Source organism: Dunckerocampus dactyliophorus, chromosome 6 (genome assembly GCF_027744805.1).
Source record: "Dunckerocampus dactyliophorus isolate RoL2022-P2 chromosome 6, RoL_Ddac_1.1, whole genome shotgun sequence".
Taxonomy (NCBI): Eukaryota; Metazoa; Chordata; class Actinopteri; order Syngnathiformes; family Syngnathidae; genus Dunckerocampus; species Dunckerocampus dactyliophorus.
In genome coordinates this window covers 7,359,861-7,385,865 of record NC_072824.1, presented here as the reverse complement: position 1 = coordinate 7,385,865, position 26,005 = coordinate 7,359,861, and the positions used below count along the sequence as shown (strand labels likewise).

The 26,005-nt window shown below is 48.5% G+C and overlaps 5 protein-coding genes across 10 annotated transcripts; 1 reads left to right on the top strand and 4 right to left on the bottom strand.

Moving 5' to 3' along the window:
• Positions 1 to 10: 10 nt before the first annotated feature.
• On the bottom strand, positions 11 to 2,998 carry LOC129182981 (actin-binding protein WASF3-like). The gene is made up of 11 exons (XM_054779715.1): positions 2,855 to 2,998; positions 2,480 to 2,617; positions 2,257 to 2,391; positions 2,039 to 2,192; positions 1,847 to 1,964; positions 1,342 to 1,386; positions 1,156 to 1,280; positions 867 to 1,094; positions 684 to 805; positions 389 to 610; positions 11 to 312 (listed from the first exon to the last, which is right to left on the bottom strand). Exons 2-11 carry the CDS (start codon positions 2,610 to 2,612, stop codon positions 149 to 151), a joined length of 1,446 nt encoding a protein of 481 aa, XP_054635690.1. The 5' UTR covers positions 2,613 to 2,617; positions 2,855 to 2,998; the 3' UTR covers positions 11 to 148.
• Positions 2,999 to 3,133: 135 nt separating this feature from the next.
• Positions 3,134 to 5,902, bottom strand: LOC129182991 (reticulon-3-B-like). Of its 2 annotated transcripts, XM_054779730.1 has the most exons (8): positions 5,758 to 5,902; positions 4,602 to 4,730; positions 4,058 to 4,265; positions 3,791 to 3,929; positions 3,652 to 3,721; positions 3,532 to 3,578; positions 3,389 to 3,447; positions 3,134 to 3,283 (listed from the first exon to the last, which is right to left on the bottom strand). In XM_054779730.1, the coding sequence occupies exons 2-8, from the start codon at positions 4,651 to 4,653 to the stop codon at positions 3,235 to 3,237; spliced, it is 624 nt and encodes a 207-aa protein (XP_054635705.1). In that variant the 5' UTR covers positions 4,654 to 4,730; positions 5,758 to 5,902; the 3' UTR covers positions 3,134 to 3,234. The 2 variants fall into 2 exon arrangements, with proteins under 2 accessions (XP_054635705.1, XP_054635704.1); XM_054779729.1 differs by lacking the exon at positions 5,758 to 5,902 and having other exon boundaries at positions 4,602 to 4,946.
• gemin6 (gem (nuclear organelle) associated protein 6) lies at positions 5,254 to 6,896 on the top strand. Its single transcript, XM_054779733.1, has 2 exons — positions 5,254 to 5,602; positions 5,888 to 6,896. The coding sequence occupies exons 1-2, from the start codon at positions 5,391 to 5,393 to the stop codon at positions 6,246 to 6,248; spliced, it is 573 nt and encodes a 190-aa protein (XP_054635708.1). The 5' UTR covers positions 5,254 to 5,390; the 3' UTR covers positions 6,249 to 6,896.
• Positions 6,368 to 22,286, bottom strand: LOC129182968 (son of sevenless homolog 1-like). 5 transcript variants are annotated; one of them, XM_054779679.1, is made up of 23 exons: positions 21,588 to 22,286; positions 21,197 to 21,322; positions 21,003 to 21,134; positions 20,764 to 20,928; positions 20,481 to 20,690; positions 20,261 to 20,404; positions 14,041 to 14,151; positions 13,849 to 13,947; positions 13,626 to 13,753; positions 10,383 to 11,044; positions 10,221 to 10,302; positions 10,022 to 10,138; positions 9,814 to 9,917; positions 9,502 to 9,724; positions 9,319 to 9,438; positions 9,079 to 9,241; positions 8,873 to 8,990; positions 8,634 to 8,806; positions 8,438 to 8,554; positions 8,095 to 8,368; positions 7,880 to 7,924; positions 7,395 to 7,516; positions 6,370 to 7,319 (listed from the first exon to the last, which is right to left on the bottom strand). In XM_054779679.1, the coding sequence occupies exons 1-23, from the start codon at positions 21,672 to 21,674 to the stop codon at positions 6,876 to 6,878; spliced, it is 3,966 nt and encodes a 1,321-aa protein (XP_054635654.1). In that variant the 5' UTR covers positions 21,675 to 22,286; the 3' UTR covers positions 6,370 to 6,875. The 5 variants fall into 5 exon arrangements, with proteins under 5 accessions (XP_054635652.1, XP_054635651.1, XP_054635654.1 ...); XM_054779677.1 differs by having other exon boundaries at positions 6,368 to 7,319; positions 8,095 to 8,554; XM_054779676.1 differs by having other exon boundaries at positions 6,369 to 7,516.
• Positions 22,287 to 22,427: 141 nt separating this feature from the next.
• tmem178a (transmembrane protein 178a) lies at positions 22,428 to 24,838 on the bottom strand. Its single transcript, XM_054779726.1, has 4 exons — positions 24,278 to 24,838; positions 24,049 to 24,162; positions 23,711 to 23,848; positions 22,428 to 23,594 (listed from the first exon to the last, which is right to left on the bottom strand). The coding sequence occupies exons 1-4, from the start codon at positions 24,753 to 24,755 to the stop codon at positions 23,353 to 23,355; spliced, it is 972 nt and encodes a 323-aa protein (XP_054635701.1). The 5' UTR covers positions 24,756 to 24,838; the 3' UTR covers positions 22,428 to 23,352.
• Positions 24,839 to 26,005: the final 1,167 nt, after the last annotated feature.

Genomic DNA, 26,005 nt, shown 5'->3' with positions numbered 1-26,005 from the left:
AACATGCAACATGTCAATCACAGCACATGTTACTAATCAATCATTTCAAAGAATACAATGCAATACAATGACAAAAGAGCAGTTGCCATTCTAGTCTCCTAAAATAATTATTTTTTAAAATATATGAAACATTTTGCTAACAGTTCCCTCAGTCGGACCACTCCTGTTCATCTGGTTCTGACTCATCCTCAGACTCACTGTACTCCACAGCGATGCGTCGAGACAGAATGGTGGCGACGTCATTTCCTGTCGGCTCACGTTTTTTGGCCTCCTCCTGCTCACGCTGCTCTTGCACCTTCCGGAGCTGGATCCCTGCACACAACACCAAACAGAGCTGCCTTAGAACCCCGCGGACCCACGACACCTCTTCAGGCCAGCTAAGATGCACCTCTGCGGATGGCGGCCAGCAGGTCACTGCGGGCATCGTTCATGGGGACCAGTGCTCCGGCGGGAAGCTTCCTGCCGTCTATTGCAGGAGGCAACGGCAGCGGCTTAGTGGCTGTGGGCGGAGCATGACCGCTGGGTCTGGAGGGGGAGGGAACATAGTTGGCAGGAGGAGGTGGCGGAGGAGAGGGGCTGAAGGGACGGGTGAGAACGCCGGCACCCCCTGCTGGCAGAACAAAACACAGTAGCAGGTTTAGATTTGTTGCCACGGTTACAGGCCAGTGAGAGGTGGCAGTTACCTGGGGCAACATTGTCAGGCAGTGCTGTTGCCATGGCAGCAGAGTTATTGGGGACCACCTTGTGTCCTGCTGATGACACCAGAGGAGGCGGCGGGGGCGGGGCTGGAGGAATCTGATGGTCACTAAGGAGAGACACAGGTCAAAGGTCATAGGGGCCAGCTCCACATGTGTACATGTGCATACTTGGCCTCCTTGAGGCGTGCTGTGCTCTGGTTGGCTGAGGTGGGCTGCGGTGGCGTCGCCTGCTGGTGATGCGGCTGGTTGCGGCCAAGTGAGTGCTGTCTGCCGGTCACCGTGGCAACAGAGGAAGCGGGTCGTAGGGCACGGTCCAGTGACTGAGTCTGACCACCGGTCACCACGGAGACATGATCTTTCCCGTCATAGACACCAGAGAGGGAGGGGTTGTCGGACCTGCATGGGCGGGGTCACGTGAGATGAGACAGGGTCAGGCCACTTTGACCTTTGACCTCACCTGTCAGGTGACAGCGATCCTTCGGAGGTGTGGTACGGCGATGGCGTGGTGCGAGCATCTGGGCGCAGCTCCTTGTCGTACGCCATCAGGCTCCACTCCTGACGTCGGTTGCGAGCTTTGCGTACCTGCGGACCGCCATGATGCGTTTAATGGATGCACCACAGCACATGATTGATGAAAACTTACCTTCTTCACCTCCCTTCCGGAAGATTCTTCCACATGCTTCTGCTCCTGTGGGTGACAGTGATTTACTGATTGATAGGTTGACTGATAGACGAATTGATTGACTGATTAATGGGTTACTGGATTGACTGATTGATGAGTTGATTATGGACAGATTGATAGGTTAATGGATTGAGGGGTTGATTCACTGGTTGTAGGGTTGGCAGACTGATTAGTTAATAGATTAGTTGATTGATTGATGGGTTGACGGACTGATTTATCAACGGGTTGATTGACTTATTAATGTGTTCATTGATTGAGTGGCTTATGGGTTAATTGATTGACAGATTGATGAGACGATTGATGGACTGAGTGATGGATGACTTGATGGACAGAATGATGGGTTATTTGAATGATCGGTGGATAGACTGACTGATGGGTTGCTGATTGACTGCCTGACTGATAAATGGGTTGATTGATTGATGGTTTGATTGGTTAATTGGACTAATTGATGGATTGATCAGCTGACCTTTTGTCGCCTCTTCTCCTTGCGTTTGTTCTCGGTGGCTTGAAGCATCTTTTCCCTCCACAGGTTGAAGAAATAAGACGGGTCCGTGTAGAACTTCAAACCATCCTTTTTGTCATCCCTGAGCACGCACACACACACACATTTGTGTCTATAGGGAGTGTGTAGGGAGAATTGGGGATGGTTGAGACGGACCTATAGGGTGTGAGGATGTTGAGCGGTGGTGGTTTGTCGCAGCGTTGGTAGGTCTCCAGCACGGGCTTGAGGATGGAGCACCGTGTCACCACCTGCTGGTCCTGAATGGTACTGCTCCTGAACGCCTTCCTCATGTTGATGTCCTGTAAAGAAACTACCACCAAACCATACTGACGCCATGCCTCATGCTTAGGGCGTCAAAGGTCAGCGAGCATTACCTTCCTCTACGGTGGAATCCAGCTGTGTGACCTTGACGGCAAGAAGATCAACACGTTCCTGCAGGCCGCTCATCCTCATGTAGAAGGTGTTGGCCTCGGTGAAGAGCTCGCCAAAGATGTCCTCGGCGTGGCGACCTGCCGCCACCATCCAGTGCAGAAAATACACACACTGTGTCATACGACACGTCACACATGTTACAAAGCCACGACGGCGGCCACTCACTGAGTCCTCCGAGCTGCTTGATGACGGCGGCGAGCGTGCTGTTGGTGACGCACTCCAACTCGCTGGCGACGGCATCGGGCAGAGTGCCGCGACACAAGAACTTGGGCTCGATGATCCTCTGGACCAGCGGCATGGCACCTGAGGAGATGTGACCATCACTTCATATAATGGCTGAGCAGGAAGTTAAAACACGTGCCAGTTAATGAGCCAAATGACACACCTGCGCGCGCACATCAGCCTCATGACGTCACGTAGTGCGCGCGCGCGTGTACTGGCCTGCTCAGGTACCGAACAATGGATGGCGCTGACGTCATATTTGACATGTGCACAAAGCCTCGATCACGTGCGCGTGCTCACACGATCACTGAAACTTACCTCGTGAGTGATGAGATTCTGACCCAAATGCTCAACGTTCGCTGCTTCTAGAAGGATCCTCACTCGTCTGCCCGCGAAGATGCTGACAGGGATGAAGGAAGAGGGAGCGGGAGAGGGAGGGAAGGCGAGCCAATCGGCTTCCATTCGGACGTGTTCGGCTTGTGTCGGCAAACTTCGTCAGGAACTCACAACTACGGCAACGCCACGTGGACAATCTTTAATATTTTTTTCCGTGTGTCAACTAAGCAGCGATTGTTTGGCAGCGATTGTTTGACAGCAATGAAACTTCACAACAATTATAGTAGAGTAATCAATAATCAGCAGTCACTTTGTTGTCAGGCCGAATTCATTTCTTATCCAATCAGGCAGCATAGCGCAAGTCACTCAACGTTGATGCGCTTGACAGCACCTGGAAGCTTGTCAAGTAGCCTGCACGCACGCACACGCACACGCACGCACACACACACACACACACACAAACACAGTGTCAGCATAGTGGACTGTGATATGCTAATGAAACGTTTTTAAACTCACTTGTGTAAGGTGTCGTCCATTTTGGAGCGAATCACGTGGACGTGTTCGTCAATCTGTGCCTGAACGCACGCACGCGCACACACCCACACGCACGCACACATTTGTCAAGTGTCACAGCTTCATGAAAAAAGTGGTGTCATTACCTTCCTCTTCTTGTAGATGAGGGGCGTGGTGAAGGCAATGATGTCAACTGTAAACAGGAAGAATCAGGAATCAGTTTAGCGCCAAAGAGAGGAATCCATGAGGAAAGGTTGGAGCCTCACCCAGGATGAGGACGGTGACTGCGTTGAAGATGGCGCCAACGTACGTCATTAGCCACATCACGGCTGCCAGCTGATACGAGCAGAGGACATGATGAGTGGAGTATAGCACATTGGCGTATCCGCTATGCTAAGTTCTGACCTTGAGAGAGTCCACTAGGTCTTCCACCAGCAGAAGTCTCCTAGCCTGAGCTGCTGCTTGGTTCACGTGCATTGTGCACGTGTCGGCCACCATCCGCACTGAGTCGGGGGACAACGAGATGTTCTGGTCCAGCAGAGACCTGACGCAGACCCACACTTTGAATTTTCCTCTAAACACTATTTCTACTACTGTAACCAATCTCTTTATATGTGTAAGCAGCGTGTTTCTACTCGTGTATATATACTATATATATTTCTAGCGGCTCACTGGAAGGGGTGGCCCTGCTGTGATTTGCTGACGGCCTGCAGGAAGGACTTGTACACTCGGAAGGTGATGGTGACACAAAGACACGCTAGAAGCACGTAGGACACCACAGTGATGGCGGACAGCATCGCCAAGGAGACCAATACCAACAACGACAGGCCCAACACTGCAGCCGACTTCCTGGGATCCTCCCACTGGATCAGCTGCAAGCCTGCACACGCACACACACACACACAGGTCAGGGTCATGTGAAGGGTATTACTGATGCTAAGCTACATTCCAAACATGAAATGTGACCTCGATACACGGCAGTGCACATACACGCACACACGCACACTAGTGAATTAGCTAACTTGCTGTGAAAGTTGATCAGAACAGGTGAACAATCAAATCAGTCACAAGTGAAAGGGCATAGGTCATGATAAAATGCAATCATTTGTGCAGTCTGAACTAGTTTGGATCTTCATCAACTGAACTGTGTTGTTAGCACCTTGATGGTCGATCATGTGATGAGTGAACTTTGACCTCCTTTCAAGAGCAGGCCTACCTGAGCGTGTGAGGTCACGTCGCAACGAGGATGACGATGAAGAGTCGGCCATGTTGTTCTTGTGGTACCTCCAGAGGCTTTGAGTGGCTGGGGGAGGAGGGGCAGTTGGTACATCTGGAGAGGCGTGACCTGTGTAGGGGGTGTGTCCGCACGCTCTGACATCAGCAAACATTGACATTTTATTGATGGTCACCCAAAAACTTTTTTAGTCATGTGACTCACCTGTGCCCACCCAACGCAAGACAAGACTTTTTTTTTAATTTTTCAAACTTCAAGAATGATTTGGAATAAAACGTCCTTCACATTACAAATAATGATGACATTTACATGTGTTATGTTGAATGTTCAACAACACTGAGTTGTAAATAATACACAACACAAAGTAAAATAAAATTTGTTATAACATTTCATCACCTATTATGGCCAATGTTTGGCCTTTATCCTTTTATTGTAACTATTTGACACTGAACAGGTTTTTAAAAAAGCAATAGGAATGTTAATATGAGGTGAAACTAATGCTTATAATTAAAGTTTAATGCACAATAAGTAAGAACACTAACAAACGTCAAATGTATGTCAAGTATGTCAGCCTGCGCAGCTTAGCTGGTAAGATGGCGTGTCTATTGGCGGAAGTGACGCCCTGAGGACAAAGGACATGATTGTTTTGGACATTTGTTTAGTGTACAAATGTATTACCTCTGGGGTTTTAAGTTAAACGCTTCGCTAAACCAGAGGCGTTGTCAAAATGAACTTCTGGAAGGTTTGCCTATGGACGAAAGGAACCTTTAAATGTGTGTTTGTGTTTCAACCCGAACCATTAGCTGCTTGTGCAACTTCTTCGGACGCGGATGTAGTGTTGTTTGTACCGTTATGCAGTGCAGCTGGTCTTACTTAGGTCCGCTCCAGTGGACAAGTTACGTCAACAAACACGTAAAGGTTACGGCAGGAAAAGAGGACGAGTTTGACGGCTGGCTGCTTACTGTGGACCCGGTGTCTGCCAGGTAAACGTTCAAGTGACGTCACAGGTACATGGCGATAGCAGCGTGTGCTAGTGAGTGAATGCTGACTTTCTATATGGGGATCTATGTCTTGACATTGTATAACAGTCTACATTAAAGGATTTATATGTTGATAACATGTAGTAATATACACTGACTTTTGATCTAATGACGTTCTGCTGATGTAACGTCAAATTTCTTCATCTTTGATCAGCGGTCCAAAGCTTCTATCCTGTCCTATGATCTTGAAAGCAATGTCTTATGTGGTTCTGGCCTGGTCCATCGCAGTCTAGTCCTGGTGAAGTTCAACACGGTGGGCAGGGCCAGCGTGCAGGTGGTGATGGGTCATGCGGTGCAGCAGGTGGAGATTCTACAGGAAGCGGACCAGACCATGGCTGAGCATCTGCAGTCTCTCTTCCTGCCTCCGCGGCCCGGCGGTCTGGAGCCGCAGGAACGTCTGCGGCGCCGCTCCATAGTGCGGCAGTGGTTGGAGAAGAACCGCATCCCAGTGGAGGAAGAGGGGGAGGAGCTTAAGGTGGCGGGGGCACTGACAATCACCTCGCCTTACGGATGTGATGACTGCAGCAGCTCCAATGAGATCATCTTAGACCGCATCCAAAAACTGTTACATCATCTGGAGGAGGACTGAAGCATTACAGCATGTGCTCACCTGCTGAAGGCGGAGGAGGCGGCCACACCATCTGTCCTTTACAAAATAAAAGTAAATTTTCCACAGTACAAGCATGTCAGCTGTCAGTGTCACTCATGTTTTTATGGCAACACAACCTTTTATTTTGAAAGGGATATTTGCAGTGTTGTCACATGGCAACAGTCTATGGCAACAGTCCAGGTTGAAGAGACTGAAGTGACAAATGAGAGGGTTGGTTGGTTTCAAGGCACCTCGTTAAGAGCCAATGATGATGTGACTATGTAGCGCTACACGGTGAAACACGGTAAAGCGGTTCTAAATGGGTTCTAAACAGGTGTGAACACAATCATGTTCATGTTTGTGCCAGTGGGAATGCAAAGTGGAGCACAAGCACCAGCGAGTCCCTCCTCAGTGAGACGGATCAAGTTTATTCCCTTGTGTCAAAGAAGGCCATTCACCAACAGAACCAACATCAGTCTAACAGAGTACCTCTTTGGTTCTGCTGCTTCTGGTACCTGAAGGCTCCACACCACCGTGTTTCAAAATAAGAGCACGTGACGTTTGTCAGTCCGCATCGGAAGGCCTAACCCGAGCGGCTGTAGTGTTAGCTGGTCTAGCCCCGCTCCCTCACAGTGCGGGGGGGCTGTCCAGCAGGGGGGTGTGGCTCAGAGACTCCCTCTTGTAGGTCTTGGGGGGCAGCTTGGGGACACCGTGGCGAGGGGGCACAGGGGGCCCATCCAGCGGAAGGAGAGGGAGGGGCGGAGACGGGAGGGGCATCTTCCTGGAGGCGGGGGATAGGTTGATGGAAGGAGGGGGTGAAGAACATGCGGTGGGGGCCGAGCTAAGGGAGGAAGTGGAAGGGAAGAAGGCCTGACTCAGCAGCTCGCAGCGGGGACGCCCCTGCGGGGGAGGAAGGAGGTGCAGGGGGGAGTTCAGCGGCTCTCGCGGGGGCAGCAAGGGGGGGCTGTTGGGCGGAGACGAGGACGACAGGGACGAGTAGCGAGGGGGGAGGAGCTTACAGGTGGGCTGACGAGGCGGGACGGCAGGGGGGCTGTCCAACTTTGATGTCATCTGAGGAGAACACACACAAGACAAGGTTGACTGACTGCACTTTGAACACCTGCCACACCTCAGAACCACCAGAACCTTGGACGGAGATGATTCTGCAGGAGCGGACTCTGGTCGTCTTCTGGGGGGAACCGGCGGAGGAACGGGAACGTCTTCAGTAACACGACTGAAACTCACCATGGATGAGACCGAGGACGACCCTGAGAGCAGCGTGGGCAGACCACAGTCAGCACAAAGAAACAAAACCCCAAAGAACATAGACAAAACCCTGTGACGGAGCCCGATGGAACACAACAGAACCGGGTGGAACGTGACATTGAATCTGAAGAAAAACGGAAGTGGACACTGACACACAATGATGTATGAAAGTAAAGCAGCATCAGAACAGTCGAGTCCAGTGAACAACCTGCAACCTGAACAGATTCACACACTCAATTGTGCGCGCGCGCGCGCACACACACACACACACACGCGCGCGCGCAAGCTCCCTGCCGGCAAAAACTGAGGGTCGCCATGGGGATGACTGTTACTATGGAAACCAGGAGGAGGGGGAGTATACTAACGTGGGCCGTGAGGCAGTGAGACCAGGCCAAAGATGGCGTCGCCAGCTGCAGATGAAGAGGAGAGAAGAATGTGAGGAAGAGGAGCTATGCTAAAAGATGGAGCTAAGCTAACATTATCCTCTGGAGAATTGAAACAGGGACGTGGAGAGATGATGCATGTGTCACTGTTGCATCGCCATAGTAACTTCGGACTTGTGTCAGTAGGCGGGGCTTACTGGAGTGGAAGGGGCTGCTGGGACCCTGCGGCGAGTCGAACACACTGCCTACGTCGGTGGAGCTAGAAGCTGCTGAGGCAGGGGGCGGAGTCAGCGGTGTGCATGGGGAGTTGGGGGCGGAGACAGCCCCGCCGTCTGCCTCGCTGTCCGGGATGCGGCTGTAGCTAATCTTCCTGGGCTCGTTCTGCAGCGGCGTCGGGTGACGCATAGTGCTGGGCCTTGCCGAGGTGGGACGAATGCCCGGCGACTTGAGAGGGCACGTGTACTTCTTGGCCTGTGGGGGGAGAGAGCAGCAGCTAGTCGTGACTGAGGTTGTCAGCAAGGCCAAACAGGAAGTACTCACAAAGCGCGGTAACGAGCGAGCGTTGCGAGGCTCGATGAGGAGAGAGTTGTTGAAGAGATGGTCAGTGAAGTCCTTCTCGCACATGTCCTCCATCGGATTGAGGTTCTCAAAGAACTTCTGTTCCACACAATGCACAACAGGCTCATTAGACATGCGGGCGCCAGAGCAAACAGGAAGTGACGCAAGCAAGACTGACCCTGATGTCACTCTCCACTCTGAGGCAGTACGGCTGGTTCTGGTACTGCTGGATTTCTCCTGTGATCTCAGCCACTTTCCTTCTCTTGCTGAAGTTGATCAGGTCTTTCCCGTGTCTGTGCAGGAAATCGGGGTTTCCTTCCTCCGTCTTCAGGATGTTGGTCAGGTAGATGCCTGTCACACACAACCTGTTAGTTGACCTCTGACGCCCCTCCACAGATAAATGACGTGGGGTCGTACCAAAGAAGGGGACACAGGGGGGGTTGATGGAGCGTAGTTTGGCCAAGTACTTCTTGTAGTGGTCTTCACTCAGCTCATGGGCCTCCTCCAAAATTTTCCTCTGCCGACTTGGAATTTGCTGGAATGCAGAAACACAAAATGTAACCAAGAAGCTGCTTTGCCGTGAATACTCGCACCACAGGTGATGCAGGCGGCACACTGGGGACCTCAAAGGTGTGGTCCAGCCTGTAGACGGGGGAGGAGTTCATGGCGCTGACCACCTCCAGGACTCCATTGAAGTTGTTGAGTTCCTGGAAGACCTGAAGGATCTCGATGATCCGGGACACGACCGCCACACGTTCCTCCAGGTTCTCTGTCTCCACAATGCACCTGCACAGATGGCAAGAGGAGGTGGGAAGAGGTGGAGCTAGGAGATACAGGAAGGAAGTCACTGGTGGCAGTCTCACTTTTCAAACCACAAGGTCAGGTTGGTGGTGTGTCGGATCATCCTGAGCAGGTTTGGAGAGTGGATCTCTTTGTCCTCTTTGGTCCACACACTGCCCACCAGCTCTGATGGCTGCACCGCTCTAAGGGTCAGAGGTAAAAGGTCACACAGCTTCACGGTGAGCGGGGTGGGGGGTCAGCATTACCTGTAGAAATCGGACTCGAGCAGAGTGAGCTGCCGGGCGATCTCGATGGGGTGAAGGGTCATGAGGTCAAACTGATCCACGTTTCCTGGCTTGCATATGTGCCACTCGATGGGGGGAGGAGAGTTCTGGAAGGTGATGCTATGACTCGGCCCGCTCACCTGGACCTGCTTCTTCCTCTGGATGATCTTTGTGATCGACTCCACCCACTTCCTCATCGCCTTACCTGAAACACACAACACACAATGATGTCCTCTGACTGCACATGACCACCAGGGTGAGGGGCCAGCACACAGGTGACGACAAGGTACACACCTCTGACTGAAGCAATGAACTCCTCCAGTCGTCGAAGCAGGCGAGTGTCTCTTTCAAAGTCGTAGAAGTGATGTTCCACCCAGTGACGGCACACGTTGAGAACTCTGCAGGAGGACACGTGAACACGTGTTTGTGTTCACACAAGTTCCAACAAGTTCCAACTCGTGACATGCATAGTGTGAGGGCCTACGGTGGGCAGCATCAGTACCTGAGCTGGACCGGCTGTACAAATTCTTTGCGGAAGCGTTTGAGTTCGGCACTGAGGGGCTGCTCTCCTCCTTCCAAGTGATCCACCTCGTTGGGCCTGGGCTCCGGGATCTCAAACCTGGACATGAGAGAAACTGACGTCACAAGAGTGATCTCAACTTTGTATCGAGCGAGGAAAGCGTGGGAAGAAGGTGACTGACCTCTCGATGAGCAGGTCCAGCAGCTCCTGTGGTTTACAGAAAGATCTGTAGGTGGTCAGAAATGTTCGGACAAAGTTTGGATCTGAAGAAGAAAAGCAAGAACCATGACGACTGAGAGCACTCTAACCACCAAGGTGTATTGTGGGCAGCAAAGCGACTCACCTGCGTACATGTGGAAGGTGAGCCTCTCAATGAGTTTCAGGACGGTGCCGGCCTTGACCACGGGGATCCCAGACTTGGACTGGACGTTGTCTTCGAAGACGACATTCTCCTCACAGTCAGGCTGAGCAAAGCGATACACGTCCGGCCCAGGAAGCTTGACATGCTCGTCCTTGTCCTCTTGGAGCGCGGCTGTGTCCAGCATGCGCTCTAGTGTGCTGCGGTACTGCAGTGAGATGAGCGCCGCCATCCAGCCGTTCTTCTCCTCGGCTGACTTGGCAGCAAACACCACACTGTTTCCGTCCTTGAGGATGATCTCAAAGGCGTGGCGGTACTCGCCCTCCTTGTCGTCCTTGTCGTTGATCTGGACTTTGCGCATAAAGAACTTTTCCTTTAGACGATATTCAGCAGCGGATCCGGCGCCAGGCAGACGTGGCGGCCCATGGTTGGTCTTGCAGCAGATCATCAGGCCATCAAACAGGAATATGTGCCGCTCGTGTTTGGCGCCCACACGGGTCAGCGTGCCCTCCATGATGAACTCGTTGCAGCACTGGCCTATGTCCTTCCCCTCCCAGCCGTCAATGTTCTTCTGAATCTCGTTCATCTTCTTGATGGCCAAGTGTTTGCCCTTCATCTGATGGCTGTAGAAGCGGCACGCCGACTCGCTGAGGACCATAGCACACTCAGAGTAAGAGGACATGCTGATCCTTGCCTGATCCACATGTTGACAACCAGTCTGTCAGGCTACACACTGTCTCTTAAGCCAGGATTTGACATTTGTCAACAGCAAGGACAGATGGACACAGAACAGGATGCCAATGTCACCATGCATCAAATTAAGTCTTAACGGAAGCCGAGTGGCCTGTGATATCCCGCTTCACTGTGTTCTGTGTGACAAATGCAGGACCGACTGATTCAGCTGTGATGCAACTATGTACTGTAGCTGTAAAAGAGGCTAGCGCGTTATGTCACCTCTATGCTGATCAAAGCCACTTGGAGGCATATTTGACTTCGTTCAGTTTTAACCGTTTGCCTACAGTATAATCAAAGGTGAAATGGAGCCTGTAGACCTATAGCCTATTAGTGTGGGACGAGTAAACCCATGCAAGCACAGGGAAAATACAAGTCCACACAGAGGAGTACGAGCCAGGATTCCAACCCAGAACCACCTGGTTGTGAGGAAAACATTCTAGCCACAAGCTCCACCACCACCCAGGTAGAGCTCATATGATCACAACAGTGTGTGCTAGCGTGTTTAGCAAAGAGTAGGAGCGATGTCGGCCCTGTGGCAGTAGTTTTTGTTCATGTCTGAAAAAAATGTTGCAGCTGAGTACAAAACTTGTGATGCACAAGTTTGCCGTGGTGGCACGGAACCCGGGAATTTTAAAGGGATAGTTTGGAACTATCTAACCCCTAGGTTCTCAAAGTGGGGCACGCGTACCCCCAGGGGTACGGCAGTTGCCATTGGGTGTACGTGAATAAAAATTAAAAACAATTAGCGCCTAACACTCACAATTACAAGCGCACTTGAACGCCTCAAAGCACAGAGCACACCGTTATAGCAGAAAGAAGGAAGGAGACACGGCAGGAAGTTCTTCATTGCTCTGTGTGAGTGACATGAATAATTAAGTAAGTTTGATGATCATGTTGTGTATTAAGAGCGTTTAATCTTGGAGTTTTAACTTATATTGGTGTTCCAATCCCCGCACTGTGAAAACCTGTCAATGTAGTGCGTGTCAGGATGAGAGTGGAGATTCCCCTGAAAATGAGGTTTTATCTCTGCTTGTATGTATTTTTGCACTTTTGATACTGCTTTATCATGTCTGTTGAACTTTCCCTTTCTATTTGTTATCAAATTAATATGCAGATTTCAATCATAGCGACTGCAAGTGGACAAATGTGAAGCTCAAATTCAACCCATTCAAAGGGAAGGATCCCAACATCGGGCTGAAATAAAAGATATGTAGGATGAATACTTACTTTATTCAAAAAAGGATAAGTCACCATTGATGCACTACACTGCTGATGGGGATGTCATACAACTTCATGTCAAAAAATCCTAACTACCCCTTTAATAAGACCAACCTCATCATGCATTTGAAGCATCGTCGCACAAAACAGCACAAGGATTTTTGCAAGACCACGGCTCCATCAACCAAGCAAGGTTGTCCGAAACATTTGCAAAGCGTGAGAAATTCCCACAGGACACCAAAAAGTAATTGGCTATAACAGAAAAGCCCTTGACAGTGGTGAGTAATGTCGGGTTTAAATGCTTAATTGAGAACCTTGAGCGTCACTACATTGTGGATAAAACTATACCCCAGACGCATAAAAAAGTAAATGGGTCAGTTTCTCTCGTACATACTGTTACTGCCTATTGTTCTCTGGTTGACTAATATCACTTCATCAGGCCTTTCCTACCATTCCGCACTACAAAACAAGTACTAAAACTATGCATGACGTGTGCTGATACAGGATCAATATCAGTATTGGCCGATAAGCAAGGCTTCAGTATCGGTATCATATCGAAAGTGAAAAGTTGTATTGGGACACCCCTATATGATATACTGCCATGTTCTTTCATTCTATCTTGATATCACAGAACTTGGACATTGTTTCTTCCTGGTGACAAACAACATAAATCTCCATGGGGTCACGTTTGTCATGTGACCAAAGAGAACTCTGATTGGACGACGTGATTGCAAGGTCATAGCGGGACACTGAGCACGGACAATGACATCATCAATGTCCACATTCACCTGCTGCTTGGTGACGTAATCATGTACATTTAGCTGTGTTAAAAAAAAAGAAGGGGGTGGGGGAGGAACGTTGCGGTGCGATGGTTTGAGCTGAGGCCAGCCGAAGCCGCTAATCACTTTAGCACATAAACCCCTGAGGTATGAACAAGCTGTGTCACAAGAACCACGCGCGTGTGCAAACCCAGACAAGCTCACTTACGTCTTCACATCCTGCTGTCAATCACCGTCACATCTCACGGCGGCCACACGACGCGCGATGTTGAGTTTGACCACAGGCACTCCGCTCGTACTTCTTTTCTTTCTGGCTAACAGAACAATGAGCAGCACCTCCCTAACTCCTGACGCCACTTCCTCCTCATCCCCACCCACCCACACGACCTGCGACCTCAGAGCGGCCGCTCTATTTTGGTCCACCAGCAGAGAGGATGGGCGGAGTCCAACAATGTGTTCGCCTCTTTGTTAGTTCTACTGAACTTTCCATACGGACCTGAGCCTCCTCTTGGCCAGACTGCGGGAGCAGATCCTCTCCATGCTGCTCTGCAGGTTGAGCAGAGCGGTGATGGCCTGCTTCAGACACTCCTTATCCTCCTCATCCTCGCTTTTCTCCTCCAGTTGCTATGGAGATGCACATGGACACATGGCAACACATTTGTGGTGGAATATTGACTTTTATTTATTAAATGCCTTTGTATATGCCACAGGTGTGTTACCTTGATGATGTCAAAGAGGTGCAGACAGTAATAAACGGGTGTGAGTAGCAGTCGAGGTAAGACGTATTGGACAGCCTCCTTGAAGCCTTGACAGATGGACTGTGGACAAAATGAAACATTGTCTTCATCATCATCTTCATCATGTACATGCATGCACAGTCGAGATCTCAGAGGTCAGTAGGTGGGGCTCACCTGAAGGTGGAAGGCAGCTCCCGGCTTGGTGACCTGACTCAGGAAGTGTTCGTGGAAGCCGGAGCGCAGGATGTCCTGAGCGTACGTCTCGTAAGGGTCAAAGGCCAACTCCTGTCAACAAGGTCACAGGTCAAACACAATCAGCCCATCAGATAAAATCACTGGCCTATGACAAAGGACAAAGGGGGGGGCGGACTGGAGCCTATCCCAGCTGACTTTTTGTGGGCACATTCACACCTATGGACCATTAAGCATCTCCAATTAAGCTAACATTGAAGGACTTTATGAAGCCTGTGAGGGAATTTGTATCAGTGGTAATGTTGCTGATGTGTAACTGAGGGTCTTAATACTGTAAGATGTCCACTGAAGACGTGCAAGCTCAGCACGACGAAAGGACGGCAGCCATAAAGCTCAGGAGGCACTTCTTATTAACATGCAGCGTCATCTCACTGTCACACCACACAGGTGTCAACTTTGTCAAGAGCCCAAAGACAAAACACACTTCTGGCCTTCACAATAAAAATGCTGCATGTTACATGGAATCTAACAAAATAAAGGTCTCAGAACAATACGTAGATTAATTCGCAATGAAAGCACTGGCTATGCAAGGGGGAAGTAAGTCGTCTTCCTTTAATTGGTCATGATTTTTCAGTTAATGTTGTTGAGGCAAATTATTTCAAAAAAATATGTCACTTTTATGAAGTGATTGTACCCTTCTTTTCTGTAAAGCACTTTAAATTACTTTGTGTACGAACTGTGCTGTATAAATATACTTGCCTTGCTACTTTTTCTATAACTTGTACTGCATATTGCAGTATTTGTCTTACTTTGCACAAGCTGTAAAATGCATCCAGTGGCATCATAGTTAAAGAGGTATCATGTGTTCATTAATTACACAAGATGTCACCTGAAATTAGTTTGAGGGAAAAGCTGCTGCCAATATCGGTATCAGTTGATATTGATATCAGTAATGAAGTGCTGGATGTCGATGTCGATGTAAAAAGCCAATATCGAGCATCTTTATATTTTATTTAATGTTGTATCTCCATTTGACCACCAGGGGTCATTCTGATCTAAGTGAGTTAGTCCGTAATGCAGACTGTTCACGGGGTCAGTTAGAGAGAAGCAAGAGAGGAAAACCTGTTGTAGGCCTGATCATTTATGTCCTTTAGAAGACCACACATAATCTGTTTACAGGCCTTGTGTTTGGGGCCTGCTACATGTTCCATCTGCTGACACTTACACATGTGACTGTGGTGCAACAGTGTTATTTTACTGGTGTACTTTTATTTTGAAGGCCTGACTTTACTAGCTACAGGATGTGTTGCCCATATTGCCAGAGTGTTGCCAAGCGGACTGGGAGAGCTGTGTTTGTCTCGTTAATGAAGGCTTGCGCTGCGGGATATGCCTTGCTGTCTGGCTGGACCCCTCCAAACACAATACGACAGTGACCAATTCACAAAAATCGGTCCGTCGTTATGTTTTTGATGTGGAAGTTCGTTGCGTTGCCTTTTTGTTACCACCACTTCCACACAAATTCGTGTTGATGGGCTCTCCTTGCTCATTTAGTTTGAAGACGAAACATTCCCACACAAGGGCTGTGGCATTTGGCTTTCCAAGCATCTTTGTCCCTCCTAATTGCTATGTCCCCTCACAGAGACAAAGAGACTGTATGACTGAAAAGAGGGCTCACATTGTTCAAGCCATTGTTTAGGCTGAATCCAAATGACACCCCTTAGCCCTTCCCCTTTGTCTTACCCCTACTGCTTAAAACCAAGGGCCAAAGGGAAGACGCTACTAAGAAATTGGACGCCACTTAATTCATTTATTGCAAAACAACAAACAACTAATAAATAGCAGCTTACAAACAGCACTATAACAACATTTGAATGAAATAGAAATAACAATAACAAACTTGATAAACATCAACAAGTATATAAACTTTATCAACTATTATTTTAAGTTTTAAAAACCTCCTTGTTTTGTCCTTGGTCTCGTCCTGTCGTGGATGTTCTCTCTCATTAATTTGTAAGGCAGTCCAGAATGGCATTTTGTTGCATTTTACTTTTCCCAGTGATGTTGATAAGTACGTGCCCTGTGTAACTGACGCAATGAAATATGGAAGGATGCAGTAAACGCACTATCCGTGTATCCCAGGGACGCGCCTCACTATCCCCATGTAAAATGATACATTGCGAATAACAACTCATGTTAAAAAAATCACAGTAACAAGCAAAAGAATGCTTGTTGTCAGCAGGAGAGTTTACCTTCTTGTCAGTATAATGCCATGGTTATTGATGTAACAACTTAAGTGATTTTGGTTATTATCAAGAAAACCATGGAAATGGCTCAGCTCTTAAAACTCTTATGTGCTATGTTTGTCATCATTATATTTGTCTAAAAAAAATGCCAAATAACTGCTGTAAAATAGGTCGATTGATGACGTAATTTGCACATGCGTGGTACAAATCGGGTTGTCACGCATTATTGCGGAAAAATAGGTCGACAAGCTGCCGACCGAATGTAGACGCGTTTTGCACATGCACAGAACGGATCCTGTTTCCGGTATGGTTCGAGTAGTGACAGCGGTGATGAAAAATACTTTGAACGGCAGTCGCCATTTTGTTACGCTCAGGCGACGTCTGCGCATACATGCCGCTTTCAAACAAGATCCTGTTTTTCTCGAGTAAGCAGGAAAAGGAGAAGGCAAAAATGCCGTAGAAGAAAAAGATAAAAGCTATTGCTTTTTGTTAACAGATTACTGCATCTGTATTTTCTGCTTCCCATACAACTAATCAGCCTATCGATAGTACCACAACATTGCCTCTGTCCTGCACTGTATCTGTAACCTTTTCAGATTTTGAATTATATTTTTTTTATTTCAGATACATTTTGAAATAGGGCTGAAAAATGATTAAAACATTTGAGATTAATCCGTTTTTGAATTAATTAATCATGATTAATCACCATTAGCAACTATGTCTGAAATATGCCCATTTTTACTGTATTTAATTAACAGAAAGATAAATGACAGGATTATATATATATATATATATATATATATATATTTGTATGTATTAACAGCTCCAAATGAACTGAATATGTCAATCAAGCTAAGATACCACACAAGTCTAAAAATCTATTTGTCTAACACTAGTCTCGTTAAGAGTAGCAGAACATTTGAATCGCACTTTAAACCGTTTTATTATGAGCAATGAGGGGTTGCCTTCAAAGATATGACATAATTTCATTAACATGTTTAATTTACATGTTTTCAGTGTATGTTCCAGCATACTTAAATGTAGCAAATTGTACATCCGAATTAAGAGTTACGAAGTGGGTGATAAGAATATCCACTTTGTGTTTTTCTTTATATTCCTGTTTATTTCCACACACATTATAAGGCTGTTTTTGTGATGTTCAGAGTGTCCCTGAATGCATCTCGCGTTCTTGTACATGGTGTTGGAGTATATGGTGTTGGAATTGTACTCCTGTTGATGTGTTCAGGTCAGATTGAAGTTATAAAAGAGCAGAAGACTCTGTGTGACTGTGTGCTTCCGTCATAACAGAGAGACGTGCTTGCTCTGATGCGCATTCATTAATTACACTAAAACATTTAATGTAATTAATTAAATAAATTTGTTACCACCGTGTTATTTTTTTTACCGTATCCTTTAATTATAACCATATCATACCATACAACTATCAAATGAGTTTAACACTACAATTTAAGATTTTTTTTTTTAAGAAATACATTTTTTTCATGGGGGACCCATTGAATTTTCTGGGGACCCACTACATTGAAAACCTATCAACATCACTGTTTTCCATACTGGGATTGCAGCTTTTGAATGTTCCTGTAGTGCCGTGTGGTGGAGTAGAGGGCTGACTTCAGTTGGCTCAGCATCTTCTGCAGGAATGACACATATGCATGATTGATGGGGTACAACTATTAACTCATTGTAAATACAATAATAATAGTGTGCTGAAAACAAATCAAGAGTGATGGTAAAGAAAAATAGATGGGACGTAAAGGGTCCAAAAGTTGAATAAGCTTTGATAATCTGATGTGCTGTCCACATACGTCGTTTACATCTTTTACTCCATACTGTATGCTAAATACAATAAAGATATCTCACCATGAGAATTTTGGTGGACTAGGGTGGCTATACGATGTGCTGCTTTACATGAGTGATTAGAAAGGCAATAAAAAAAAAACGTGAACGTCACAGTAGACTTAGTAATGTAGCTTCTATCATAACCATGTGAGCTAGCTAGCAAGCAATTTTAAAATACATCTTACAATTAACAGGCAAATGTGGTCGCTATCTAATCATGGTCTAATCATTTATGAAATGCAGTCGATTTCAGGAAAGTTAGATCTCGGTGACAACCAACAATTCAAAACATGGCAAATATTTACATGGAGTAGCTAATGATTGAATACTTAATAAAACATGAGTCACATTACTATGAAAATCAATAATAATGCTTAATTACTTACATTTATATGCTGTTTTCGGTCTCCGCTCTGCCGTCTTATCAGTGGGAGTGCTGCATCTGAGGAAACACTTCCTCCCCCTGTTTCAAGTGTGGTCCCTGAACATACTTGGTTTCTAGGGCTGTACACTCCTTACCCCTTCATTTAAGGAGAATTGGGACACCGCTTGATTCTTGTAAATGCGCAAAGCCTAGGCGTAAGGGCTAAGATAAGGGGTAAGAGAGAAGAGGAAAACAGACACGAATGCACATGGCCGTATATTGAGGTCGGCAAAATTAACGGAGTTCATTTTCATTTATCAGGTGATACTGAATTTATTTATTATCGTGAGACAGTTTTTTTTTCTGAACAAGAAATCTAGTCACGTTTTAACCTCGCAAGATCTCTTGACACCCCTCGTGCATAGTTTGCAAAACAAACACCACCAAAGGTCCCATTCTGTGAAGATGGCTCAACCAACCCAGGCTTTGTGTTCAAGATGCAGCTCAACAGAACCTAAAATCCGCAATCACACTTAATTGCTCCCACAACGGTGGTTATCAACTTACTTTGTCAAGTGTGGATTTCAGCTTTATGCTAAGTGCGAGTTCACATAAAAAGGGGCGTCTGACATCATATTATTGTACTTCTGCTGAAAAGTGAAGCGATCCCAGCCAGTGTATTTTACACAAGATGAGCAAGTAATTATTATGGAGCGTTATGAGGAGTTCCCAAAAAATTATGACTGCTAAAAGCAACACTGTTGCCGCCAATAGAACGAGGGAGGACCGCTGGCATGCCAGCATGCAGCATGCAGCATGTGAATGCGCAAGTTAACACTGATTATTACACTAACTATTAGTCTTTTCATTTATCAACGCTCACAATTGCACAACTTTGACAAACTGTATTAACATTATCCACCTAACCTTGGCCTAATTATTATTATTATTTCATATTGCATTTTAGCATATCTAGCGTATTCCCTCGGCTGAAAATCTATCTTGCTTATAGATGTACAGTATAATATCAATCAGGGAATTCTTTTTTTTTCCCCCCTTCCATGTCCCCTAGCGGGCCCCGTAGGTTCTCAATAAATGTCGACACCACCTCCGAATTAGTTAAACAGTGAAACAGTTTAGCCTAAGTTACCATGGTGACAGAGCTGCTTTAAAAGAGAGCTACCTTCGCTAAACAACTTCACACTCAACACAGCCCGCTAACCACTAAACTCGCTTTGCAGAATACCCCCTTATTGTCTGGCGCCTCCTCTGTTGTCCACAGATTGCATACAATCTCCTTGTAAGTTTTAGGCTTGAAAAGTGCTTGTCGATGGTAAACTTTCATTTATGCATCACCACATTACACGTAGTTTACCCCCGTTTTTCTTGAGAACATTGGGAAACCGCTGAAAACAAGGAAATGTCAACAAGGAAGTGAGGACATGAGTGGGAGATGCAGGCCGTGGTAGGGACACATTTGATTGGTTAGACAGTTGAGGTACGCTTTTGAGCGCTGCTCAGGGACAAATTCGATTGGCCAAAATGACGATGACTAGCCAAAATGTGCAGGCCAGTTGCAGGGATTGGAATAAGTAGCAGGGCCGCGCATAATATGCGTGAACTGGCGCGAAATCCCGGAGAGTTTGGTACATGTGGTTGTCATGTTGTTTGATGATGTAAAGAAGTAGTTTGTTAGGTTGTGTCCAGTGAGGATCATGAATGAAAGAAGGTGACAGACCTCGGCCAGGTCCTCAAAGCAGCTGCCCACCAGCGGGTGAGGACTGCCATCGTCCGTCATCTCCACCGTGTCCTCGATGAGGCCAAGCATCTTGACCGTCACCTCATGCACGTCGAGCACGCGGCTGAAGATGCTGTCCACATCCTGAGGGGAAAGCCAGTGATGAAGACAGCAAAGACCATTGAGGATTCACTGATGGCGTGTGGCGGAAGCTACTTACATGCTGCGAGAAGAGCATGGCGTTGGCATTGAAGCGCTCCCTGAAGACCTTGATAAGGAGGTCGAGCTGCCTCAGGAAGTGCCGTCCGTCGGCCATGAAGTTTCTCACCAGCTCGTAGTAGCTCTGCTCCTCGTTGGCTGACGGCTCCTCGTCCGTCAGCGGGAAGCCGCTGATGTCCTCCTCGTCCTGGTGGAACATGTCCATCAACACCTGGACACGCCCGGGAGAGATGCACAAGGTTTCAGCAAGCATGTGTGTGAGCACTGCGCATGTGTGTGCGTACCTTGTCGGCGCACATGGCCACAGTGATGTCCTGCTGTGAGATCTCATAGTGTCGAATGTTCCTGACGTAGTTCCCAGCCAGCTTGAGGATGTCAGCTGAGATGTACTCCAGCACGGCCACCATGTAGACTGACACCTGGTGATCGATCTTGTAGCCCAGCACCTCCTACAAATCACAGCCAGCCAATGAGGTGCCAGTGCGTGCTGAAGGCGCTGACGGTGCATGGTCGTAGGTCACACCTTGAGCAGAGGGTGGATCTTGTCGACAGGCAGAGCCAGTGGGTTCCTCCTCTTCCTCTTTTCAATGGCGGCCTGAGCATCAGCAATGGCCCACTTGTCGATCGGGTGCGGGAAACTCTTCTGGACCCGCTCCTGATTGGACGACATGGAGTCATCTGAGCTGCTCAGTGTGTGTTTGTGTGCGTGCGTCTCACCTCCACATCCTGCACACTTCGAGGTTGAGCCTGACACAACATGCTGAGCAGCAGCAGTATCAGCTGTTCGATGTACTGCAGCGCCTCCTGCTGGGATACCAGGTTAGGATGCACCTGCTTCAGTACCTGACACACAAACACACACACACAAGTGATAAATTGCCATTAAACTGATGAGTCATCAATGACAAGAAGCTGTTTATAGAGTGTTCCAGCTGTAAGCACTCTCCGCTTCCTGTCAAGTTGTGACGTTTCAGCATGGTGGTGTGACGTCACTCAGCACAAATCAAGGTGTCCAGGACGTCCCACCTTTCACCTGAGGCGCTTCTGGATCAGAACCACAAAACCGGGAGTGGCTGACAAGTGGACGGAGCGCGTGCATGTGCGTTACCTTGTCCAGTGAGGGTACGAGCAGGCCTCTCCATTTAGGAGCGTTGTCCTCGCTGAAGAAGTCGTACTGCAGCTGGGCCGCCTGCATGGCTGCTGCAGCGGGACCGACGCGCAGCACTTGGCCGGTTTACATTAAAGCTGCGTGCGGCTGAGAAGGTCCAGCAGGGCAGGCGAAAGGGAGAGCCTCAGAACATCTAGCGGGCTCAGCCGCTGTCAGCGCCACCATCCTCCACGCCAGATGTGACACAGCTAGCAGTTAGCTCACTAGCTAGCAGCTAGCGGCTAATGGAGGCTGTTTGTATTCACCGGGAGGATAGCATGCTGACCGCTAGCCGCTCCATGCTACCAACTTGCTGCTGGATGTGTTAGCCTGTTAGCTTGTAGTCCGTCCGGATAAGGTTAGGGGTCTTTAGCAACCAGCGGTCGGTCCATCAGTAGCTGCTCAGTGACGTGAATGTTACCGGTTTACGTGACTCGGCGGGTCCAGTCTGAAGCGAACACGGTGACTTCCCGGGGGGCGGCACGTACAACCTGCAGCCCCAATACCTGGCCTCGGAATGTCCGCTCCTGCGGCTCTGTCCCCCGGACGCTCTGTACAGGCAGCCAGCTCCCGACGTGCTACCAGGTGACACTCTCCACTCGCACGCCCGGAGACCGCTGTTGGTTGTCTGTTGTTGTGACTCCGGTGCGAGCTAGTCAACGGTGGAGCTGCTGCGCATGCGCTATGACGTCTAGACGCGCATGGGCGGTGCTGCCAGAACGTAAACAAGCTGCCCCCGGTGGTCAAGCGCGATACTGCCACCTTTCCATCGACGTGAATAAATCACATTATGCATTCTCATCCGAACATAAAACCATTTATTGATTACTGGTGCAATAAAGGAACTGACCACTGTGCTCAGTCAGGCCTGAGAACCAGTCAGTGTTGATCATCAATTTAAAATAAACATTTATAGCCATTATTATTTACAATAATGAATGACAATAACTTGTCTGAAATAAGCAGAGAAATACAATCAGTTTGTTTTGTCCAAGTTTCTTCATCGTTTATTTACATCAGATGCTTCATTCAATAGAGGGCGCAGTGGCTTCAGGACAAGAGGGCTTCCGTGGGTGAGGGCGGGGGGTTGTACCAGGAGTAAATACCAATACTAGTAACAATAATAGCTGTGACCCACCTGTAGCTCACTCTTAACCTGAACAGGAATCCACTTCGTCAACATTTTGACTTAATGGCATACTGTCTCTTTAAGAGGCATGATGGTGTAAGACAGATTAAAGGTGCTGCATTGTCATGGTAACTGCTTGTATGCATGTCATGCACACTATTTGAGCATCAAATAAGATCAAGAACAGATAAGTTCACACTTCCTGATGACACCCACTTCGAATGTGCCACGTCCCCGTATGTGATCAAACAATATTTACAGTTTTGTCTTCATATTTATAATTGTTTCTGTGTTGTCTCTGAGCACACACACACACACACACACACACACACACTCACACACTTATAAGAAGGCGAAGGCGCAATAACACTGCGGTACTCCCATCAGGCGAATGGCTAGTTCTGTATGGTTCAGTAGCAGGACTTGACGTTACCATGACAACCGTGCAAACAAAAGAAAAGCTTCTTAACTATTTCACGTATTGGTATTAGTGCACCACACTCTGCAGAGGGCGCTGTTGGGCCTCCAGAGAAACACTTCATGTCAACAGTGGGCCGGCCGGCAGACCACGCAGGAGAACTCCGTCAAGATACCGGATCAGACAGACGACGCACGCACTGCTTTGGAGCGCAGGTGTCCCGAGCGGCTCAGAAAGGGGAAGGTGGCGCCAAGGAAACCGGATGCCACGCTGAGACCCAGACTGGCCCAGGCACAGCGGATGGACCAGCCATAACCGTGATCCACGTCATCTGGAAGCCCGTAGATGAAGGGAGGGTTCCTGGAAAGGTCGTAGGTCACGCTAGCGGCGTAGGTGCACAGAGAGATGGTGCAGAAGATCCCTGCGGACAAATTAGAAGCGCCAAACGGCCACAGAAAGGAACGATGTGAGGACAAGGCAGCATGTTGTTGTACTTCTCATCTGCCACCAGCAGTGGGCGCACACACACACACATACCTGCCATGAGGAAGAGAAGTCCAGACACGTGCTGTGTCAGACTGCCCTCCCAGAAGAAGCCCACTGATGTCACAATGCTTCCACACAGGAGGACCGCCGCAGCCATGCCTAGGAAGCCTGCCGTAATGCGCCGTAGGTCTGATGGTCACATATGAGCAAATGCAGTGTTACCATGGCAACCGCCTCCACTCTGCAGAAAAGTGTCATGGCGTGTTTCCATGGCAACCCCTGACAAGCAGCCAGCTACTACATGAACACTGTGGAGGTCACAAACACTGCGTGTGTGTGTGTTTGTGTGTGCATGTGTGTATGAGTGTCAGAGTGTGAGTGAGACTCACGCAGCAGGTGCCACTCGTCCTGTTGGATGGTTCTGGTCAGGTTCAAAGGGATGTTCCTCAGCCGGATTGGCTGAGAGAAATGATACTTGACCGCTGTGCAGCGCTCTGCGATACCTACACACATATACACACAGTGTGACCACAAGCAGCAAAACAGAACCACACTAAACCACGGTGGTAACATTTGACAGCAGTGTGAAAGCAGAGTGACACCGGTAAGAAAGCGGACCTCGGTCGATGAGCTTGTCGATGTCGGCATCGACACCGCGAAAGTAGCACTTCCTCCATAGGCCAGAATGTGTGGAAAAGAGCGGCCTGCCACACTCGGTCTCCAGGATGCCCATTCCCAGGATGGCGCGCCAGTTTTCCAGGAGCTCCTCCTCTCTGCTGCCCACGTGCACGGGCTTCATGAGAGCCACATCGCGCGTGCTCGTGTCCACCAGGGGCAAGTGGTAGATGGGCATCTCGCGGTTCTTCTGGTCGTTGGAGTCAGAACCGTGCCGGTCACAGTTGTCCTTGTGGCGGCGGGTGTCTGTCTCGTACCAGTGGTCGGTACCGATGGCGGTCACGAGCAGCAGCAGCGAGAGCGCGCTCAGCGCCAGGCTCACCGCGGACACGGTCACCGTGGCCGGCCCGGCTCTCATCGTGGGTCCGAAGGAGCCGGTCACGGTGCCGCAGGTACGGTCGTCGATGCCTTTAGCGGCCATGTTGCGCTGCCATCGTCGCGCCACCGAGCAGCCTGACCTCTGGAGGAGCTCTGCCTGGCGCCCACTAGCGGCTGAGAGGCGTCAAGCTCCCGTCTGACACAAGAAAAGCCAACTATACGACCTTCAAAGTAAAAGCTGAAAGATGAGCGCACGTGTGCCTGTGTGTGTGCGTGCGTTCACGACGGTGAAGGGAAAAGCTTGTCAGTGACATGGTGGTCACGTGAAGCTGGACTACAAAACGTTGAAACACACAGTCCCTACGACCCGGTTAATATTTATTCTTTTATTTTGTGTGTGTTCGGACGTACGTGTGTAGCGTCATTACGGCTGACCTGTGGATGGCGGACTGGGTGGGACTGTTAGATGAAAAAATGTTTGTTTGTTTTGTGTGGGCTTCTGTTTCAGTGTCTCAAACATGTGACAGGAACAGGAACTGTCTTATTCCATCCTTATTCCAACCTGATGGTCAAGGTGTCTTTCAATGAGAAAGTCCACCATTAAGTTCATCAATAATTCAGACGTCCCCGCTGCTGCTTCCTGTAACAAAACCACCTTCTCAGCCCTCCCCTCACACGTACACACACACGCACACACACAGTAATACTAATACTGTAATAACATGTTATAACCGGTTATGCGTTCTTAGCTCCTAAAGCTACCTGCTGATACAACCATGAAGTCCATGAACACAATTAGCCTCCTCTCACATATTCTGTGTGTGCATGTCAAGGTTGTTCCACTTTCAATGCTTTGGCTTCCTCTCTCACACACACACATTCTGATCAATATGGTCGGCTGTTTCCCACGATCCTCAGCTTGTGTGTGTGTCAGCAGATTATTGATCACCCTGCTGAAGCTCCATCAGCATGAATCAACTTACAGGTCGTGTGTGTGTGCTAATAAACAATCACTGTGTTAAAGTGCTTCAGTAGCAGAAGGTCAAAGGTCAGTCCAAGATCGCTGATGAGGCCTCAATATGACGTCACCTTGTCTCCGTCACACTTGCTTTGCCTGCTTGTGGTTGTCTATTGAAGTTAGATGATGACGTCTACCGTACTTCCAAAGGCGAGTCTGCTAACGTGGCTGTACAGTCCTATCCTGGATCCGCAGGTCCGACCACAAACAAGTAGTAGCAGGAGCATTCCTCCTGAGTACTCTCTTCTGTCTCCTGGCTGTCCTCTGCCTCCTCCATGAAATTGGTTCCATCCCGGCACTCCTGACCCCAGGTGTTACGGTCAGCAGCAACATCC

Coding starts and splice junctions, on each gene's coding strand:
- gemin6 (XM_054779733.1), top strand. CDS start 5,391: ATGTGTGTTTGTGTTTCAACCCGAACCATTAGCTGCTTGTGCAACTTC. Junction 5,603..5,887: donor GTGGACCCGGTGTCTGCCAG/GTAAACGTTCAA, acceptor GGTCCATCGCAG/TCTAGTCCTGGTGAAGTTCA.
- LOC129182991 (XM_054779729.1), bottom strand. CDS start 4,779: ATGTCAATGTTTGCTGATGTCAGAGCGTGCGGACACACCCCCTACACA. Junction 3,722..3,790: donor ACCTAGTGGACTCTCTCAAG/GTCAGAACTTAG, acceptor TGCTCGTATCAG/CTGGCAGCCGTGATGTGGCT. Junction 3,448..3,531: donor TCATCTACAAGAAGAGGAAG/GTAATGACACCA, acceptor GCGTGCGTTCAG/GCACAGATTGACGAACACGT.
- LOC129182981 (XM_054779715.1), bottom strand. CDS start 2,612: ATGCCGCTGGTCCAGAGGATCATCGAGCCCAAGTTCTTGTGTCGCGGC. Junction 1,281..1,341: donor CCGGAAGGGAGGTGAAGAAG/GTAAGTTTTCAT, acceptor GGCGGTCCGCAG/GTACGCAAAGCTCGCAACCG. Junction 611..683: donor GCCTGACAATGTTGCCCCAG/GTAACTGCCACC, acceptor TTGTTCTGCCAG/CAGGGGGTGCCGGCGTTCTC.
- tmem178a (XM_054779726.1), bottom strand. CDS start 24,755: ATGGCCGCTAAAGGCATCGACGACCGTACCTGCGGCACCGTGACCGGC. Junction 23,849..24,048: donor GGACGAGTGGCACCTGCTGC/GTGAGTCTCACT, acceptor TGTGACCATCAG/ACCTACGGCGCATTACGGCA. Junction 23,595..23,710: donor ACTTCTCTTCCTCATGGCAG/GTATGTGTGTGT, acceptor ATTTGTCCGCAG/GGATCTTCTGCACCATCTCT.
- LOC129182968 (XM_054779676.1), bottom strand. CDS start 21,674: ATGCAGGCGGCCCAGCTGCAGTACGACTTCTTCAGCGAGGACAACGCT. Junction 20,405..20,480: donor CCATGCTCTTCTCGCAGCAT/GTAAGTAGCTTC, acceptor CTTTCCCCTCAG/GATGTGGACAGCATCTTCAG. Junction 13,754..13,848: donor ACCTCTTTGACATCATCAAG/GTAACACACCTG, acceptor GCATCTCCATAG/CAACTGGAGGAGAAAAGCGA.